Here is an 18989-nt window from a genome sequence, read left to right as displayed (position 1 = left end):
CGTATGTTAATTTTCAAAGTTAATGTTTTGAATAGCCGATTGAATAGCTGAGCGAGTTGGCTAGGTATCTATCTCGTTGTCTCTGTGAATAAATGAGGCTATGTGTTTGAAACTAATTATTGCTCGCCTTTGTAATTTATCATTGCCCTTGCCTTGGATAACATTGGGAAACAACTGACAATGTCGATATATTACGCCTCCTTTTGGTTGTTTGGGTTTGTTTGCTAGTGTTGATTTGCCTGGGTTTGTTTGCTAGTGGGGATCTATCTATCTGGCTGGGTTTGTTTGCTAGATCTGGCTGGGTTTCACCCCAAGGCAGCTGTTTTTTTCCCCCCAACAGAAATTCTTTCATGTAAAGAGGAGTTGTGAGTCAGGGACGATGAAAGCTTTAACCCAGACACAGCCAAGTTAGTCAATGTTTTGTTCGTATTATTTGATTGACATTTTATTGCCAAAATGTATATACTGTCTTCTTTTTTCAGCCAATTCTCATCGGGGTCATCAAAATGCATAAGATGTAGTGTACATGAACATATTTGTACATAATCTGTCAAAATGATTAAACACATAAAATCTTGAGTGCTCATTTCCATTACGGTCTTTGAGCATAAATGTGTAAATGGAGTGCCTCATGTAGGTTAGGTGTTGGAGGGAGCTATTGGCTCTCACAATGACACACACTGATCCCCTGACTTGAGAAGGATTGTCACATAGAAATAGTTTTCTAACCTTGTCAACTATAGCCTAATCTTCATACTCACCCAGCCAAAGCACATTTAGCTCAATGCCTACTTGCCTCTTAGCTTATTTAGCCTAGCCATGTCATACCATTTATCCACCTACACAACAGAAGCATAGTCTTACATCTATAGAACATAGGTTGAGATTTATTGAAATATGGATGATCAAGAGACCTTCTTAGATGACACAGAAAACTCCCTCCCTGATAAAAAAAACAGCAAAAGCTACTTTCTGCACCATGGTAAAGGTTTTAAATTATACTTTAAAAATAACAGGAAGACTCAGTGAGGAAGCCTTGGTAACATTACAATGTTCCTCTGTCCTAAGTTGGTGGCGTGTCTTTCTGTCCACTGGAAGTGTCAGGGACTCTCCAGCCATTCCATGCCTGGCCTCCACTAAATGGAATACCATGAGTGTCCATTGACATGCAATGGAAGCCACAGTCAGGGCTATTCATAAGTGTGAGTGCAGTGCTCTGTCCCGCATGGCTGTTGGTGTTCATGCTAGCATCAGCCTTGCCGCCGAGCCCTGTACTTGCCTTCGTAACATAACAGCCGTGGCTTCTGTGTGATACGTTACTATAGATAACTGTCATGTTACGCAACACCAACTCCACCACTGACAAGCCTGTTGGGGGAGGGAGAGAGAGAGAGAGAGAGAGAGAGAGAGAGAGAGAGAGAGAGAGAGAGAGAGAGAGAGAGAGAGAGAGAGAGAGAGTCCAGACCTGCCTTGGGTCAACTGACAGTCAAAGCAGCACTACATATGATTCACAGCTATACTAAAATAAATAAACGCAGGACCAATCAAATACTCTACACTACATTTACATATTTCGCAGTTATCATGTGAAATTTCACAATATATATTTTTGGGGTGTATCCAGTTCCCTCCACAGGCTTCTATTATGATAGCAGTAAATAACCGTAACGTTCATTAGCAGCACAATTGTCCAGTAACCGGTTTATTTACAGCGTCGATACTTTCCAAGGTGGGAATTTAACCAACAACCCCACAGCAACCACCGGCATGCCTGTAACTCTCACACCACCATGCACCAACCACAGTAGGCCCCTCTTGTTATGGGTGGGAGAACCTGTACGGAACTGATTCAGTAATCTCTACGTGTGTGTCTGCGATAAAACTCTAAAAAACATTTGAGTGTGGGGGCTTATACCTGGAACACAAGACCACCTATGGGTTAAACATTTAGGTCAGTCTTGGTGTGGTAGCTCTGAATCCTATTTTCAGAGATATACAGACGGGACATCCTGAGGTATTCCTGAGGTGACCACATGAGCTTATCACAGCTGCAAACACACTTGTACAGTGTCATGGTGTGGTGTGCGTGCGCGCTCGTGCGCGCGTGTGTGTAGCTGCATGTGAGTCTGACTTGTATAGACCTACAGTTATGTGTCTTCTGGGTGCTTTCTATGGTGTCTATGCTGCACCACAAAACCAAACGTGCGATAGTTTTTAAAAAGTGCATGCAGTAGAGGACATGTCTGCGAGACTGCAAGCTAACCTCACTCCACACGGCACACCATCTTAGAGCAGCTACAACAGCACATGTATACTAAGTCGTATGTGAGCATATCATAGGGCAATATATTCTCTTTTTCAAGTTTGTATATTGCCTTTCTATTGTTTGAAAAGCACGCTCCCCGCAAACTATTAGTATAAAGCACATTTGTAGCATATTTACAAAACATTGTACTTGTCTGAGTCAAAATGTGAACCACATGGAGTCAACCTTCCAGAGTGTCTTTAGAGATTTGCAGTCAGTTTTGATTGTAGATAGGCATGGGGTTTTGCTTAGTTTAAAGATGTAATCTGTTTATTTGAATGAATAGAACCAATATGTACCGGTATGGTAGAACATGTTTATGCAATACAAATAGCACATCTGTATTTGTGTGCATGCATGTGCGCAAGAGCATGTGTATGTGCGTGTATAGCAAAGGGGATATGACACAGAGCTGTCTTATCTTTGCAGTGCATATGACATTCGTGAGAGGGTCTCAGTGACGCTGTAGTAGCTACAAGGCCTGGATTTAGCTTCACACACACACACACGCACACACACACACACACGCACACGCACGCACGCACGCACACGCACACACACACACACACACACACACACACACACACACACACACACACACACACACACACACACACACAAACAACAAACAACAACAAAATAATATATATATATGCCTCTCTGTGCTGTCAGCGCATCTATGTCTGTCTGTCTGTGTTCCTGTGTCCTCAATAGCTCTGAATCTCTGTTAAGAAAAGCTTCAGTTGAATGGGATTACTGTATCTTCTAGAGAACAGTGGCAGTACACGCCGTTTGGTGAATAGCATGTGAGATTGGGCTTATCGAAAATACACCTTCCTTTAGTAACTTTATTTGCACGTTATTTACGACCACCTTACCGAATCGGGACCATTGTCAGATATATAATTATACTCATACTGTACATAGGCCTACATACATGATTTGATGTCAGCACAAGCTGAGATGAAAGCACCATGGAGGAGAAACACACAGACACAGAAGTGATTTTTCGCCCCTCCTGTAGCCAACAAAAGGAAGGGATTGGGAGGAATTCTCCTTATCAGACTGACGCTCTGTGGGCCTGATTCACTCCAATGGCCTTGACTGGCGATTACCAAGGCCCAAACAACACAGAGACAGAATCCAATGTCACTAAATAACCCATACAATACAAAAATAATGATAATTGACACGATTAGACTTCAATAAAAGCATTGCACATGAACGAGTTCTCTGTCTGCAGCTCAGGCTAGAATGTCTGAGTTTCTGTAATGTAGTGTGTGGAGCGCGTTTGCGCATTATGTATGTTTGTGCACGTGCGTGTGTGCAGTGCACGTAAACTGCACAATGGTAGAAACTGGAAAATTCCCTACCAATACATACATACTGTACTGTACTGTACTGTACTGTACACACACACACACACACACACACACACACACACACACACACACACACACACACACACACACACACACACACACACACACACACACACATACATACAGTACATTTAAGTTAACCCCCCCCCTCTCTCTCTCCTGTTCCTTGGCTAGCTACAGTAACAGCCATATCATTTACTCCCTGCTGATGCTGATTCAAACCTCTTTTTCCCCTCTGTCTACTCTCTCTCTCTCTCTCTCTCTCTCTCTCTCTCTCTAACGTCTCTGTAAGCACATTAACAACGTATGTAGAGATGTAGAGGAGTAGAAGAAAAACTACTGAATATTGGAAAAAGTACCTCAAGTACTGTACTTAAGTACAGTACTTGAGTAAATGTACTTAGTTAATTTACACCACTGTTAACGACAATGTTAAACATCATTGTTAGCCAAGCTGCTTTCCCCCCACAGCAGGTCCCTCAGCTGGTCAGCATCCCGACGGATCTCCCTCTCTCTCTTCTCTTCTCTGGTTTCCTTTACCCTGGCCAGGGGAACACTGACACGTCATGGGAGATAGGCCTGCATTGTTGTTCACGCACAGCCTTTAAAAAGAGCCTAGTGAGATTGTTGTGAGCAGCAGACAAAAACTATTAATGCTGGAGTCAGGAGTGCAGGAGGCAGCGGTCGGCCAACACGCTCTCTCACTCCCCAAATGGCATATAGTGACTTCTTGGGGACAAATCAGCATTGACAGCATATTTAGATTTTGTTTTAGTCATAGTCTTTTGAATAAAAAATCATTTTGCTTTAGTCATTTGAAATGTTCTAGTTTAGTCTAGAAAAATGATATGCCCTTTGCAAAGCGATTAGTCCAGTGCCTAAGTGGACACCAAAGTACACTTTTAAGAATGACACATAATTTCTCTACTCTGACGCACAGGTAGCACTTAGTTGCCTCTACTCCCCGTCACTCTCACTCAAAGTGTCTTTTTCTATATTCTCCTACTACATATTTTTCCAGCGTCTTTCTCTCCATGTCTCTCTCATGTTTGGAGTCTGCTCTAAACGTCTAAAGTATGCCGTACATTTCTTAATAACTGTGTACTTCATGTATACCACCAGTACTGTCATAATAAAAAGTCTGCTTCTGGCCAAGTTCAGTCCAAAAGCCTGTACAGTATGTGAACTTGATCCACACACACACACTTTAACAAGGATTAATCGGGATGTTACTTATGTGAACTCTTTTGCACAAGAACTATTTTGCACAAGCCAGTAGCAATGTTTGAGGAGAATACTCACAGGTAATTTTCAATTACTGCTGTTGTTGTGTTGATGAAATGAGGTTTTAATGTGTTAGGTCAGAGTTTAGTTGGTTAAACTAGCTGTAGATCAGACTCTGGCATCATTGGAAACCTTTGAGTGGCTTTTTTGTTGTTGTGTATATATGTAATTATCTGAGCAGACACAAACATGCAGAGTTTCGCAAGGCTCCATACTCTTCAACATCTACAACTGGCTCAGAAAACAACAACATATGTTACCATAATCAGTGGTGTGATATGGATTTTTATAGTGGTGGCCCTCTAAATTCATGACGTCACATGCACGTCGCGTGCACGCGCATGTGTGCACGCATGCCTGCCGCTCGTGCTAATACTGTATAACACAACATTTTGAATCTAATTATATTTCTTATTATTTAGTTACATTGTTAATTTGTTGTTTTTATTTTAGTTTCAATTAATGTATTTACCTTTAGGTTTTATATAAAATAACTTTACATAGACTTTATAGACTCACCCACACACTGTAAAGTCTGCTAGCTCCTTTCGGAACCTCTCCCGAGTCCCTCCGCTATGCAGCTCTGACAAAATTAGTGATTTAAACTCATGACATGAAGAGTGAGGAGCTGCATAGCGGAGGGAGAGGTATATAAAGTTTATTATTATTATTATATGCTGGCCGCAGACAGGTAGGGGATTGAAGTGTTGACCGAGCGAGCCGTCGAGCCGTCACACAACTTGACGACACGCGTGCACGCGCGTGTGCGTGTGTGCATGTCGGGCGCGCATGCGTACAGCTTGATAAGTGTGGGCTCGCCGAGACCAACCGAGCCCACGGTATCTCACCCCTGACCATAATCATGAAGACGAGATACAAATTGATTTAACTACATCACCAGGAGACTAATGGTCCGATACAAACACTGACTGCACTGAACAAGTCAATGATTGGATGTGCCTGAATGTTCTTCAATTAAACAAAAACAAAACAGTACACTCTTGATTTAGTCAAGGTCTCTAGACCTGAATTTTAACAGACACATTAATACAATTACAAAGTCAACCTACTGACAAATAAAACAGTATGTCCAAACTGTATGTCCAAACCATAGAGTTATAATAAGAATAGAGAGGGCAACTGATATCCCCGCCCGTCCACTTGCATTGAGTTGCTCACCCAGCGCATGAAGCGTACTTCCGCGTTTGAAACGCCTCTGAAACGTGACGTAGTGGGGCTACTATTTGGCTTCTGAGCCAATCGCGACGGTCGGGGAGCGAGAAACGGGGAGGCGGGGGCAGCGGGGGGCTATCTGCCTCAACTGAACTAACTGTTTGAATAGTAGCCCCAACTGCAGTACCTCAAACGGCCACCATGTACTTTTTGCTTCAAAGCGCCCCCAGGGTTCTGGGGGCTTGGTCCAAACCCATACTGCTCCAGACTGGACTCCAAGTAATGACTGCACAGGGAAGTCACATTGTTACCGTTAGGCCTATGTATTTTGTTCTAACCGGTTTAGGAAGGCTCCGGGTTGAACGCAGGAACATAAGTGTTGATTGATTTGAAAAGTATCACTGGAGAAAAGATTGATTTACGAACAAACACCTAATGTCCATGACGTCTTCAAAGAGACAGAACCTCAGCCGGAGAAGATTCTGTTACTCAGGGAATTTTAATGTGGGTAACGTATACATAACATATGGGCTAACACATGCAATAACACTGTAATAATTCTTTCTTTCACATCTTCTTAGCCAGCATTAGTTAACATCATGCCATGACATCTAGAATCCCTCAGCTAAAATAATAATATAACATACAGTATTAAGACTTTAAACAGAAGGCTGGTTTATTATCACATGTGGCGCACTAGCTTAGTCGTGCTATAGCGCAAATACCAGTTAACAATATAATCAGGGTGAACAATGATAAATATAATCTTAAGTAATCATTCTGATTCAGAAGGGAAAGCTTGTGTCCATGCACATTATATCAATGTTTTTGTTCACTGTTCCTTATGGAACTTGTTTGCATCAATACTAAACTAATGTCATTGTCATACAAATGCCTACAAATAAATAATCAACCTGATGAGTAATTTAGCTATATAAAGTACAAGCAATCGACAATTGCACCTGCCTATGAGGAAGTTAACTCAACCAGTTGTGTTTCTCATCTCATTACTTTAATTATACTTTCAAGAGTATCGGTTTTTAGTTAATGTCATAAAGTCTTACGTGATGTTAATCCCACTTTTTGTTTTTGTTGAGGTTAGGGTTTTTGAGACCAAAACACTATCAACCAGAGCGGAGGAAATTAATTTGTTAAATTAGCGGGTGTAGCGTTTGATTAGGATTCTGTAAACAACCTGTAAACAATCTTCCCTCTGCTGTGCCACACTGTATATACGGTATGAAGACAGAAATTATGTTCAAAGCTATACACGTGCCTTTTCATGTGCTCCCCGTGGACGCAATAAGGGCTAGAACTGCTCGTACACAGCATCTAGATAATATCATAATGAATATCATAATGAATAATTAGCAGCGGCAGGGCTAAGTGCAGGATAATGAGGCTAGGAGATCGCCATAGGAGGCAGAGCAGTCTGTTGCTCTGTTTACTGGAAAATGCTAAAGTGTTGGGTAAGACAATTCCCACGTGGATAAATTAACCCAATCCGAGTATGGGAACCAAAGGAGCAATAACATGTACGAAAAGAACAAAGACAAGAAGGACCTTGTCCCTCAGCTTGGATAAGTTATCAACCAGGAGGTCAGCCAGAGATGAAAACATCTGTTTTTCTAAGACCATGGTCACAGAATGGCAGCTTCAAGGCAAAGGCTCAGTACTGTCACTCGAAAACAAATAACAGGTCGTCAACTGGAAAACGATTAAATAAATGTTTGTCGTCACCCAGGAAATCCCAAATCCATGCTTCAGAGAGAGAAAAGAAAAGACAGACGTGCAGGCGTGGAGTAAGACGGGAGACAGCTAGAGAAATAAGAGAGATGTTATTAAACGTTTGACCCCGTGGGAGACTGAAAGGTGCTGAGACACAACATTTCCATTCTGCAGACCCGCTCTCCACCTCTCTTATCTCCAGCACACAGGTCAGCACGGCCCTGCAAAGTATGCCTCATGGGGGGGCCTCTCTGCTGGGTCACTGTGATCCAACACCCACTCTCCTCTCTCTCATTAGACATGACAAAATCTATCAACGGCAACAGTTAGGTTCTGTTAGGCTGTTTGAGGCAACGAGGAATGGCAAGCGACTGAGGATTCTCGAAGCCTGGAGCTTGAGACTCGGGAAGAGTTTTTTGACACCCCAACAAGGGCAAATAAACGTGTCTGTTTGATGTACTTTATGTATACTGTAGATACCTTCTATAAATCTGATACTAAATCAAGGCCCCCCATCCCTCATCTCTTCTCATCTTCTACACATTACAGTAAGTTTCAATGCAACGGTGTTGAATTCCCAAATTCCCCAAAGAAAAGGTGCGTCAACGTACTATTGCTAATATGCATTTCATATATTACCGGTCCTTGTGTTGTCCTTGCTTACTGTAAATTGCTCTGGATTAAGAGTGTCGGCTAAATGCAATGAAAAGAGAACCATCTAATCACAAACAGTCATGGACCAAATGGACCAAACAACATGCACCAAATGTTGCGTGCACTAGGAAGAGGTATGAGGTATACATCACTGTATTAAACTGATCATAACAGTCCTCTGTCAGGCATATACATCACTCATTCCATCACTCATAAACGGATATCACAACATATTTTAAATCATAATAACTTATCCCTTCTCATTCACCACCTCTTTCTCTCAGTACCCCCCTCTCTCTCTCTCTCTCTCTCTCTTTTGTGGTCCCATGTGTGTTTCTACATAATAGAATCCAGTGTTTTCAAGGTTAAGTTAACACACATAGGATTTGACTGTGTGTGTGTGTGTGTGTGTGTGTGTGTGTGTGTGTGTGTGTGTGTGTGTGCGTGCGTGCGTGCGTGCGTGCGTGCGTGCGTGCGTGCGTGCGTGCGTGCGTGCGTGAGGACAGGTGGAGGGTTGAGGGTGGACTCCGGGCCTCCGGACGGAGCCCCCAGCTCGCCTGACCAGAGTGGCCGACCTCTGGTGCCACATGCCGGGGTGGACCTCTGTCCTGTGTCCCCTGCATTCTGGTGAGGTCAGGATGGGTCTCTCTACCACCCTCCTCGTTGCAATCTGTCGCCTATTCCCTCACAGCCGTCTGCACCTCTCTCTCTCATCTGTCTCTCATTTAGGGATGGGACGATAAGCGATATTATCGTTTGTCGTGTTAAAAAACACTCACGATAATCGTATCGCGGAAGTTTAATTTATCGTGATATCGTCCTCCGTCATGCACTGGATCAATTCACATTTTATTTGCCGAGCTGCATATCCGGTACCACTTAAACCCTCTATCATTTGTCTTTGCCAAAAAATAGCCGATCTACAAGCTCAAAACGTGACGTGTTGTGAGCTTGTAGATCTGCTATTTTTTGGCAAATGTTCCGCCCCAGGATAATGGATTTTGATTATCACGATAATATCGTAAATCGCGATTTCTTTTGTCATAATAATCGTGATATGACATTTTCATATCGTCCCATCCCTACTCTCATTGGCATTCTTTTCAATCATCAATCATCGTTCTCTCTCTCTTCCTCTCTGCCTGCCTGCCTATCTATCTATGAATCCATCCATCCATCCATCCATTCATGTACTGTATTTATCCATCTATCCATGATTCCTCCTTTCCGTTCCATTCTGTGTAGCTGTGTGTGTCTTTGTGTGTGTTGGGTAATCTGCTGGGTTTAAGCCAATGGTAATCCTATATGACATAACTAACTACCTACCACCTCCTCCACACATTTAACCCACTCACAACCACAGCAGCTGTTGATGGGAGGGAGACCGTGTAGAAGAGACAGTAGGGAAGCCGAGAGGGAGACAGTGTTGGAGAGACAGACAGTAAAGCTGAGACTAGACAGTGTACGAGAGACAGACAGTATACTGTAACGCTGAGACGAGACAGTGTAAGAGAGCAGTAAAGCTGAGACGCAACAATGTAGGAGAGACAATCCATATAAATGTCCGTCATTTCTATCATATCGTCGTTGTCGGGTGGAAACCTTGTATGTCCAAGACCGTTCGTTTTGTATTTATCATTTTAAAAATGAACTAAACTAGTGAAAATAGCAGATCTACAAGCACACAACGCCTCGCACCGCGAGGCGTTGTGTGCTTGTAGATCGGCTGTTTTCCCTACTTACTGCAAAGGCCTTGTATGGTGAAGCAGGACTTTACTTTGCGGGAAAAAAATTACAAATTTTAAACTTGAGATACAAGGTTTCTGCCCGACAGTGACGATATACTGTGCTGTATTGATGAACAGACACACAACTGTTCTATTGTCATGAGGAACAGAGGAGAATAGGTCCAATATGACATCCTCTAAACGATTGATAATGCAAAGAGAGAGAGACAATTAAAATAGTTCTAATTCTAGACATTGATTTACGGTAGGCTAGTAAATGAGTGTTAATTTAACTCACAGAAAGTGTAATAATAGTACATTTTGTATATATTTTCAGAGTTAAATTCACACTCCAGAGTTTGTTGCATACAGTATAGACCACCTCCTTCAAATGAACATGTCGATTTTTTTTCCCCAAGTGCTGTCAAGAGTGTGAGAATCAGGGTGGGTCATCACCAAGGTCAGCCAAGACGTCGACCATGAGAAAATAGTTCAGTTTTGGCACAGTTATTATGCACGGAGGTCAGGCTGAATGATTCACTTTGTAGGCACAGTTGAGTGCCGTGACCAGAAAGCGCACGCTAGAAACAGGTCACATAATCAATCTTATACACCTGGTGGTGTGCACTCCTTCTCTGCTATATGCCCTGCCTGACCCTCACATCCACACCTGCAGAACACAAGTGGCCCACTGTTGGCCTACTGGGAGCTGCCCAGTCCAAACACATTCTTCTACCGTTGGCCTCTGGGACCCTGCCTGCCACCTATATAGGATTGCAGTCTTCTACCGTTGTTCTAGCTGTTTTGTGCCGTTTTGTGTTTGTTTTGTTATATTTGTACATGGCTAATCACCAGAATAAACTATTACTACTGCTCAGTCACTAATATATACTGCTACTGCTACTGGCAACTGACTGGAAGCTGTCACAGACGCTAGACGTGGGACGTTCACGAACAAATCGAGTCTTTTGAACGGCTCTTTGAAATGAACGATGGGATCCGGTTAGCAGTAGGGAGCCGTTCCTTTCTAATGAAAATGTGGTGGGAAAAGTACTCAAATTCTATACTTAAGTAAAAGTATCAATGCTGCAATGTAGAAATACTCTGCCACAAGTAGAAGCTCAGAATTAAAATGCACTTGAGTAAAAGTACCAACAGTAGAAAGTACTCATTATGCAGAATGTCCCATTTCACATGTTTTCCAATGAATAAAATGTAGAAAAATCATTTGAAAATAGCCAATCTACAAGCTCACAATGCGTCGCAATGTGACGCATTGTGAGCTTGTAGATCGGCTATTTTCAAATGGCAGAAATGTATCCTATGGCCAAAATGTATAGGCCTATAGGGTTGAAGTGATTTGCAATCATAATCAAAATCTACAAAGTAACCAGTAACTAAAATGAGCCAGTCTTTTGAAGGGCTCTTTGAAGGGAACAGATCCCAAAGAACCATAAATCCCATCTCTAACAGACACAAACCAAAAACACAGAAAGTTCACATGTCCATAGAAGCATGTCCAGATCATAGAGAGAGAAGAAAGAAAAAAAAACATCTGACAAGGGCTCAACAGCTTAGATGGCGCAAAATGGAATCAATGAAATGGATGGTGACTCCTCAAAGCCTATAGTTGAGAGAGACCAAAGATTTGCCTATCTCCTGTTTCTGTAGCGTTAGTATCCATGGACATGACGTTATGTGTCGCAGGGATACTGTCGCAAGGTGAAATATACATTTAAGCATTAGAAAGCTCTGAATTACCCTAAGGCTCAATCCAATGATTGGGACTATTGGATCTTGTTTGTCTTCTGTTGTTAAAAATGTATGGAACAAAGAAAATGATTGTAATGAGGCTATATCTGTCTCTTTGTCTGTATACCGGGTATGTCACCTTATCCAAAAGTGTCACCACCAGGGGGTGCTGTAAACGCCAAATCAAATTGAAGCACATTACCAGTGATGAACCACACATGCATTGCCTCGTTAGAACACATTTAGCTAAACAACCATCATGCTGATGTTGCGTTACCCTCCAGTCAAAGCTATGACAATCCATGTCATGCAAGTGTAGGAACAGCGACATCAGTGCATTCTATTCATGTGTTATTATGTCTAATAGGCCTATTGTTATTTGGACAACAACATGATAGCACACTTTAGTGGCGTGTACACTGTAAATAGTTTCAGCTAATCCTACTAGAGTCTATAGACAGGTCCCTATAGGAGACAAGGCAACGCTCTCCTTAAAATGTATTATTCGTCAGTAAAGTAACATTAACGTTTGGATTTCTTACATTATTTGTGTTATTGTGAACACACACAGAGAGAGAGAGAGAGCAAATCGCTGGTGTAAGCCAGGAGGCTCTAAAGCTTTTCTCCATTCCCTCCACATCCTCGCTAATCTGGAGTGACAGCAGCCGACGCCGGAGAGAGAGAGAGAGGAGAGAGAGAGAGAGAGGGGGGGGGGGGGGGGGGGGGGGCAGATAGAGGGGGGAAAAGAGCAATAACGCAACAGACAAGGATAGAACAAGAGTAGTTGCTGTGGAGAGCTCAGCAGGGAAGGAGAAAAGAGGGGGGGCGAATGTTGAGAAAAGAGTCTGGAAGCGTCTGGCATGTTGAAGCCTTATGAATGGGGGTTGGGGAGTGGAGCGTTGTTGAGGTATAGCGCTGCTGATGCTGGGGGGAGAGGAGAGGAGCAGGGGCGTCAAATGGGTATGGCAGGGGTATGCAGCTGCCATACCCTGGGTCCAGGGGGGAAAATAAAAGTTACTTTTAAATATAAATCCATGAATGTCTCTTTGTCTATCTGTGCTGGTTATTATGTTGTTAAATTTAAATTACAGTAAAATAACTACAAATGCAATTTTTTTTTACACAAGGTATTATAATTATAATCTCCACACTTGTATTCTCCCATCTGAATGGTATATTCCCAGGTTCCGCAGGTCAGCTGCACAGATGCAATGCATTATTGTTAATTGTGGCACGTTTACTAACATGCCAAGTTTAGCTGCACTTAAAAAGAACCTCTGGGAACTCAGATTGAGCTGCACTTGAACAACCGTTCCCGGCGGCCATATCCAGCCCAAGAAACCGTAGAAACGGGGGGGGAAATAGAATATACTTCTTAAAATAAATGTATCATGCCCGTTGCTAAGGTATGGCAACATGACTGGTGTCTTGCACACGCGCCTTCATGTTGCCATACCTTAGCTTTTTCTGAACTGACGCCACTGGAGAGGAGAGGAGAGGAGAGGAGAGGAGAGGAGAGGAGAGGAGAGGAGAGGAGAGGAGGTGGTTGTCGAAATTGAGGGGGTGAAGTTTGGGAAGAAGAGGATTATGTGTTGCGAGATCCGGGGGAGCGCAGTAAACAACCCCCCCCCCCCCCCCAGGGGTAGCGGGTGCCTAGGTTAATTCCTAACAATGGGACGTTGTTTTACACACAATCACAGTCACAATCAAAAGCGTTTTATAACCAAGTATGAGGTTCCTTGGAAGGGGGGGAACAGCTTTAGTACGTGTCACAGCAACAATTAACCCCAGACTCACCACGGTTAATGATTAACGCGGAGATAAACACAGACACGAGGACTCGTATAGTTAAGTAAAACATCCATTCTGACAGTTAGCCTATACATTATTAGACACAACATCACATAAGACAGTAGACTGGACATTAGACACATCCATTCAGAATGTAGACTATATTTATACAAACAACATCCATTCAGACAGACTACACATTAAACATGTCTAACTCAACGAGTAGACTGTACACTGTACAATGGTAGTAGTGGCAACAGCAGTGAAAGCAGCCATGGCAATTATAGTGGTATAATTGTATATAATAAATAATAACTAGAATGATGCAATTGGGAATTGCAAGTGTGGTTTCCTATTTATTGTCTGGATAGCCAAATTGTCATGTGAAGCGACCAATCTTCAAGCTAGCACCACTCCCCCATTGAGCTCAATGGACTTAAGCTGGTTGCACACTGCACTGCGTTTTTTCGTTGCGTTTTGGAAATCCGAAATAATCTAAAGCATTTTTCAGGCCAAGGAGAGAGAGAGAAGAGAGAGAGAGAGAGAGAGCAAGGGACCTAGAGTGGTGACAGTTGCGAAAAAAAGGGAAAAAAAATCATCCCTGGTCTGAAAATAAATACGAAACGGGCGGCAGGGTGCAAACGTGACTGATAAAACGTGAGGTTGATTTTTGTATTTACACGCTCCGAAATTCACTCCGATATTCGGCCCAAAAAATGCAGCAGCGTGCAACAACCTTTACTCTATAATGGTGACGTCGCAGAGAATGCTGTTTCCTGATTGGCTATGTTTACGCGATGTTTGTGTTACGGACTAGAACAATAGTCTGGTTTCCCTACAGGAACCACACTAACTAGAAAGTTGCAATTTCCAAAGTGTGGTTTTCGTATTTATAGTCTGGATAGCCAAACTGTCATGTGAAGCTTGACCAATCCTCAAGCTTGCACCACTCCCCCATTGAACTCAATGGACTTACTCTATAATGGTGACGTCACCGAGAATGCTGCTTCCTGATTGGCTAAAAGTTGATCCAGGAAAAGATGAAGATGAACAATGCTGCACTAGAACAATAGTTTGGTTGCCCTCCAGGCAACCACAGTACTAATAATAACCAGAAAGATGCAAAGTGGTTGCACGAGGAATCCACAGGGAAATGAATTCTGTCTTACTATTCATATTATTGTGACCAAAGGTTGCAGTTTACTATGAGAAACGTCACAGCTTGTCCGTGTCCGTTTTTACGGTCTATGGGTTTGTCGCTCTGACATCATGCTCTGATGTCACTGTGATGTCAGGGGAACCACTCTACCTGAATGGGTTTGCTGCACTGACATCACACTCTGGCTTCACTGTGATGTCACACAAACAGAATCCTTTTATGCCCATATATGGAGTTCCCTGATGTCATCAATATTAATGATGCCCTATTAGAGAGATCCCTGTGATGCCAGGGGGAACAAATCACTTTTATGCCCATATGTGGGGATCCCTGGTGTCCACATCCCTGATTTCCACATCACTGAGGCACTGATCGAGAACAATAGTGTGTTGCCAATAGCAACCACACTAATAAATAATATGAATAGAATAATATGTAGTAGTAGTAGTGCTAGAAGCCATTAGAAGTCATTTTAATAGTAGTATTGTGGACTGGCTCACACCCGCTGAGGAGATGTTGTTATGCACTGTGGTGACTTCAGAGCAGGGATGGCCGTATACAGGTGGCCAGAACACTATTAGAGGTACCACTCACTGACTCTGTACCACAAGTGTCAAGCACCACCAGTTCCATATATAGGTCAGTGTAACACCACATGTCAATACCTCTGTGAAATAGACAAACATCCCCCGCTGGCCCAGACACCCACTGACATGGAGAGACAGAGAGAGAGAGAGAGAGAGAGAGAGAGAGAGAGAGAGAGAGAGAGAGAGAGAGAGATCCTGTCCTCAACCATGTCCTCTCCTCTCTCCCCTCTCCTCTTTTCTCATCCTCTCTGGCTTCTCTCACCCTCCCCCCTTCTCTCCCCCCCCCCCCCATCTACTCTTGTCTTTTGCTTTTTTTTTTCTCTCTCCTGTTCTTGTCATCTCTTCTCCCCGCCAACGAGATCTCACCCACTCTGAACCCATTTGATTTCACTGAGTGTGTGTGTGAGTGAGTGAGTGAGTGAGTGAGTGTGTGTGTGTGTGTGTGTGTGTGTGTGTGAGAGAGAGAGAGAGAGAGAGAGAGAGAGAAAGAGAGAGAGAGAGAGAGAGAGAGAGAGAGAGAGAGAGAGAGAGAGAGAGAGAGAGAGAGAGAGAGAGTGTGTGTGTGTGTGTGTGTGTGTGTGTGTGTGTGTGTGAGAGAGAGAGAGAGAGAGAGAGAGAGAGACAGGATACTCTTATATCACAGTCTCAGTTTGACAGGCTGTGTGCAGTTACATGAGGACCGTGTCCTTACTTGACTGCACATCAGAGAGCAAAACAGAGAGTCAGTCCTCCAGAAGTCCCCTCAGCCATGATTCAACAAACACAAATAAACTCCAAACAACAGAGACGAGCTGACGTGACACCACGGTCACTCTCACTCTCTCTCTCTCTCTCTCTCTCTCTCTCTCTCTCTCTCTCTCTCTCTCTCTCTCTCTCTCCTTCTCTCTCTCTCTGACTGTCACTTGAGACCACAAAACAGCCAGGACGTGAGTCCAATGTTAAAGCCACACACACACACACACACACACACACACACACACACACACACACACACACACACACACACACACACACACACACATGCGCGCGTCTGTGCAGGGAAAATCCTGAGTTGAACTCTGGGAGTGTGGAAATGGAGGTGTAACTCTAGAGTTCAACCAAGGCATTCAGCATTTTCAGTGCGTGTGTGCAATGCATTTCTCGGGGCACTTGTTGTTGGTACTGATCTGCAGCTGCTGCTCTGCCTCTGCATGCAAAACCCAGAGAGAAAGAAAGAGAAACATTAATTCCCTCTTACCTTTCATGGCTGAGATGACAAAATACATATTTAAAATCCTCGTCCATAAGAAAAGAGACCCGCTGTGACACTGTTGACAGCCAAAGAAGGTTCCTCGCCCGGCTTTAGTTTCCTAGACTGTTCCCTCTTCTACTTTTGTCTCTTACTCCTCTTCTTTCTGTGTATCTGACAGTTCTCTCTCTCTCTCTCTCTCTCTCTCTCTCTCTCTCTCTCTCTCTCTCTCTCTGTGTCTCTCTCTCTCTCTCTCTCTCTCTCTCTGGCTCTCTTTTCCTCTGTCTCTCTCACACACTCAGTGTGAGTGTTGTGTCAGTGCCTCACAGCTCCACCACATGAGGATCCATGTGACAGTGATGTCAGCAGCCACAGAGCCCGCCCCCTAAGCTCCGCCCAGGAGCCACCCAATTGGCCGGGGCAGTCGGCCAATCGGAACACGCGGGACTGGAGCGGCAGCTTGGCTGTGCAGTGTGTGCGCAAGCGTGTGTGTGCTGTGTGCTGTGTGCGCGCGCGCGTGTGTGAGTGTGTGTGCACACGTGCATGCGCATAAAGATTAGTGCAGAAGTGGCAGTCTCTGTCACATTCTTTGCGAGTAAAACAAAAAAAAACACTTTAACACACAAACATAAACTTCTATCTATGGGCTGAACCGCACAGCAGACCCATGCTGGAATGGAAAATGTATTTTTTTCAGGAACGCTGCAACGTCAGCAAAGCTTTAAGGTTGCAGAAAAAAACATCTGTACTAGGAAGCAGGGCTGTGTTGTCCTCACTTCTACTCTGTTTCCCCTCCTCTCACCCCAACCAAGGTTCTATCCTCTGTTTATCCCATACAACTCTCCCTCCCTCCCTCTCTCTCGCTCTCACACACACACACACACACACACACACACACACACACACACACACACACACACACACACACACACACACACACACACACACACACACACACACACACACACACACACACACACACACAGGCACAGGCACAGGCACGTGCATACATAGACATCAAAAGGGGGCTTGAACCCCTGCCCTTTTACCCGTCTGTAAAAAGTGCCCTTTCCAGAACCATAAATGCAGTTTTTACTAAGGTGAAAGAGATGCAAATGCCCTCTTTCCATGGCCATGCCATACCTGAAGGCAGCATTCTAGAGAATTGCTTTGTCCAAAATCTCCTGAACTTAAATGCAGCATCTTATGTTGAAAGAAATGCCCTCTCTGTGTAGAAATCCATGCCATATGTCACGTCTCCAGTACTCACTTGATTATGCTTAGTTTAGTGTGGTATCGAGTACCGAAAATAGCCGACGCTGCGATGCGTTGTGAGCTTGGAGGTCTGCTATTTTCTATATTTTCACCTTTTGGTGAAAATATAGAAAATAGCAGACTAACCCTAACCCTTTTAGAAATGTCAGCCCCTGCCTCTCTAACATTTTCTGCACATCCCTACACACACACACACACACACACACACACACACACACACACACACACACACACACACACACACACACACACACACACACACACACACACACACACACACACACACACACACACACACACGCACAGATACACTCTGCTGTTAAGCTGTAGTACTCATTACTTAACTTCTCGTCAATGTTTGCTTAATATTATTTTAAAGCACACATGTTTATTTATAATCGAGCCACTCAATGCATGATACAGATCTGCAATACAAATATTCTGCCGAGTTTGCTCTTCCAAAGTCCCAAAATGATCTTGTGGGCCATTTTAATACTTGGGTTCAAGTGGTATAAAAACCCCTAGGCCGATTGTGTAGGTGGTTTTTCCATAAAGGTTAAAAACTAGTGTAAAAAGCTTTGCAGCCTGACCTTATAGTAAGTACACTGTGATGTAAGCAAGCAGCTGCAGCCAATAAAATAAATAATGGATGTGTTACATTTAGGGGCGCCAATGTGCACATATTGACAGTATATGTGGGGGGGAAGTATTATATCGTGACGCGCTGTTTATGTCATATTTTGTTTTAAAAAACTCTGTGATCTTTATTGACTTTCACGCCAGTAATACTAAGTGGCATGCTAAAAGGACTATCGTGGGAATGGGGCCTGAGATAAAAAATGTATTTTCTCTTTGTCTCTTTACCACTTTTCTTTAAGATTCAAAACGACAACAAAGATCAAATTTCCCGGATTGTTGCAGCAGATTGTTGCCAAGTAACGTAT

General features: G+C 43.4%; 1 protein-coding gene across 1 annotated transcript in view; it reads right to left on the bottom strand.

The window, feature by feature from the left end:
- Nucleotides 1–17067, bottom strand: part of LOC308287888 (nuclear receptor ROR-alpha A-like) — a 63529-nt gene extending 46462 nt beyond the window's left edge. Inside the window, exon 1 of the mRNA XM_080729215.1 lies at nucleotides 16780–17067. Within this exon, the coding sequence (XP_080585341.1) occupies nucleotides 16780–16807 (28 nt within the window). The 5' untranslated portion in view covers nucleotides 16808–17067. The remainder of the gene's footprint in view (nucleotides 1–16779) is intronic.
- Nucleotides 17068–18989: the final 1922 nt, after the last annotated feature.

The sequence above is a fragment of the Nannobrachium achirus genome (assembly GCF_963921795.1).
Source record: "Nannobrachium achirus genome assembly, chromosome: 7".
Taxonomy (NCBI): domain Eukaryota; kingdom Metazoa; phylum Chordata; class Actinopteri; order Myctophiformes; family Myctophidae; genus Nannobrachium; species Nannobrachium achirus.
Note: the sequence above shows the minus strand (reverse complement) of the source record. Positions and strands in the feature narration are given on the sequence as shown.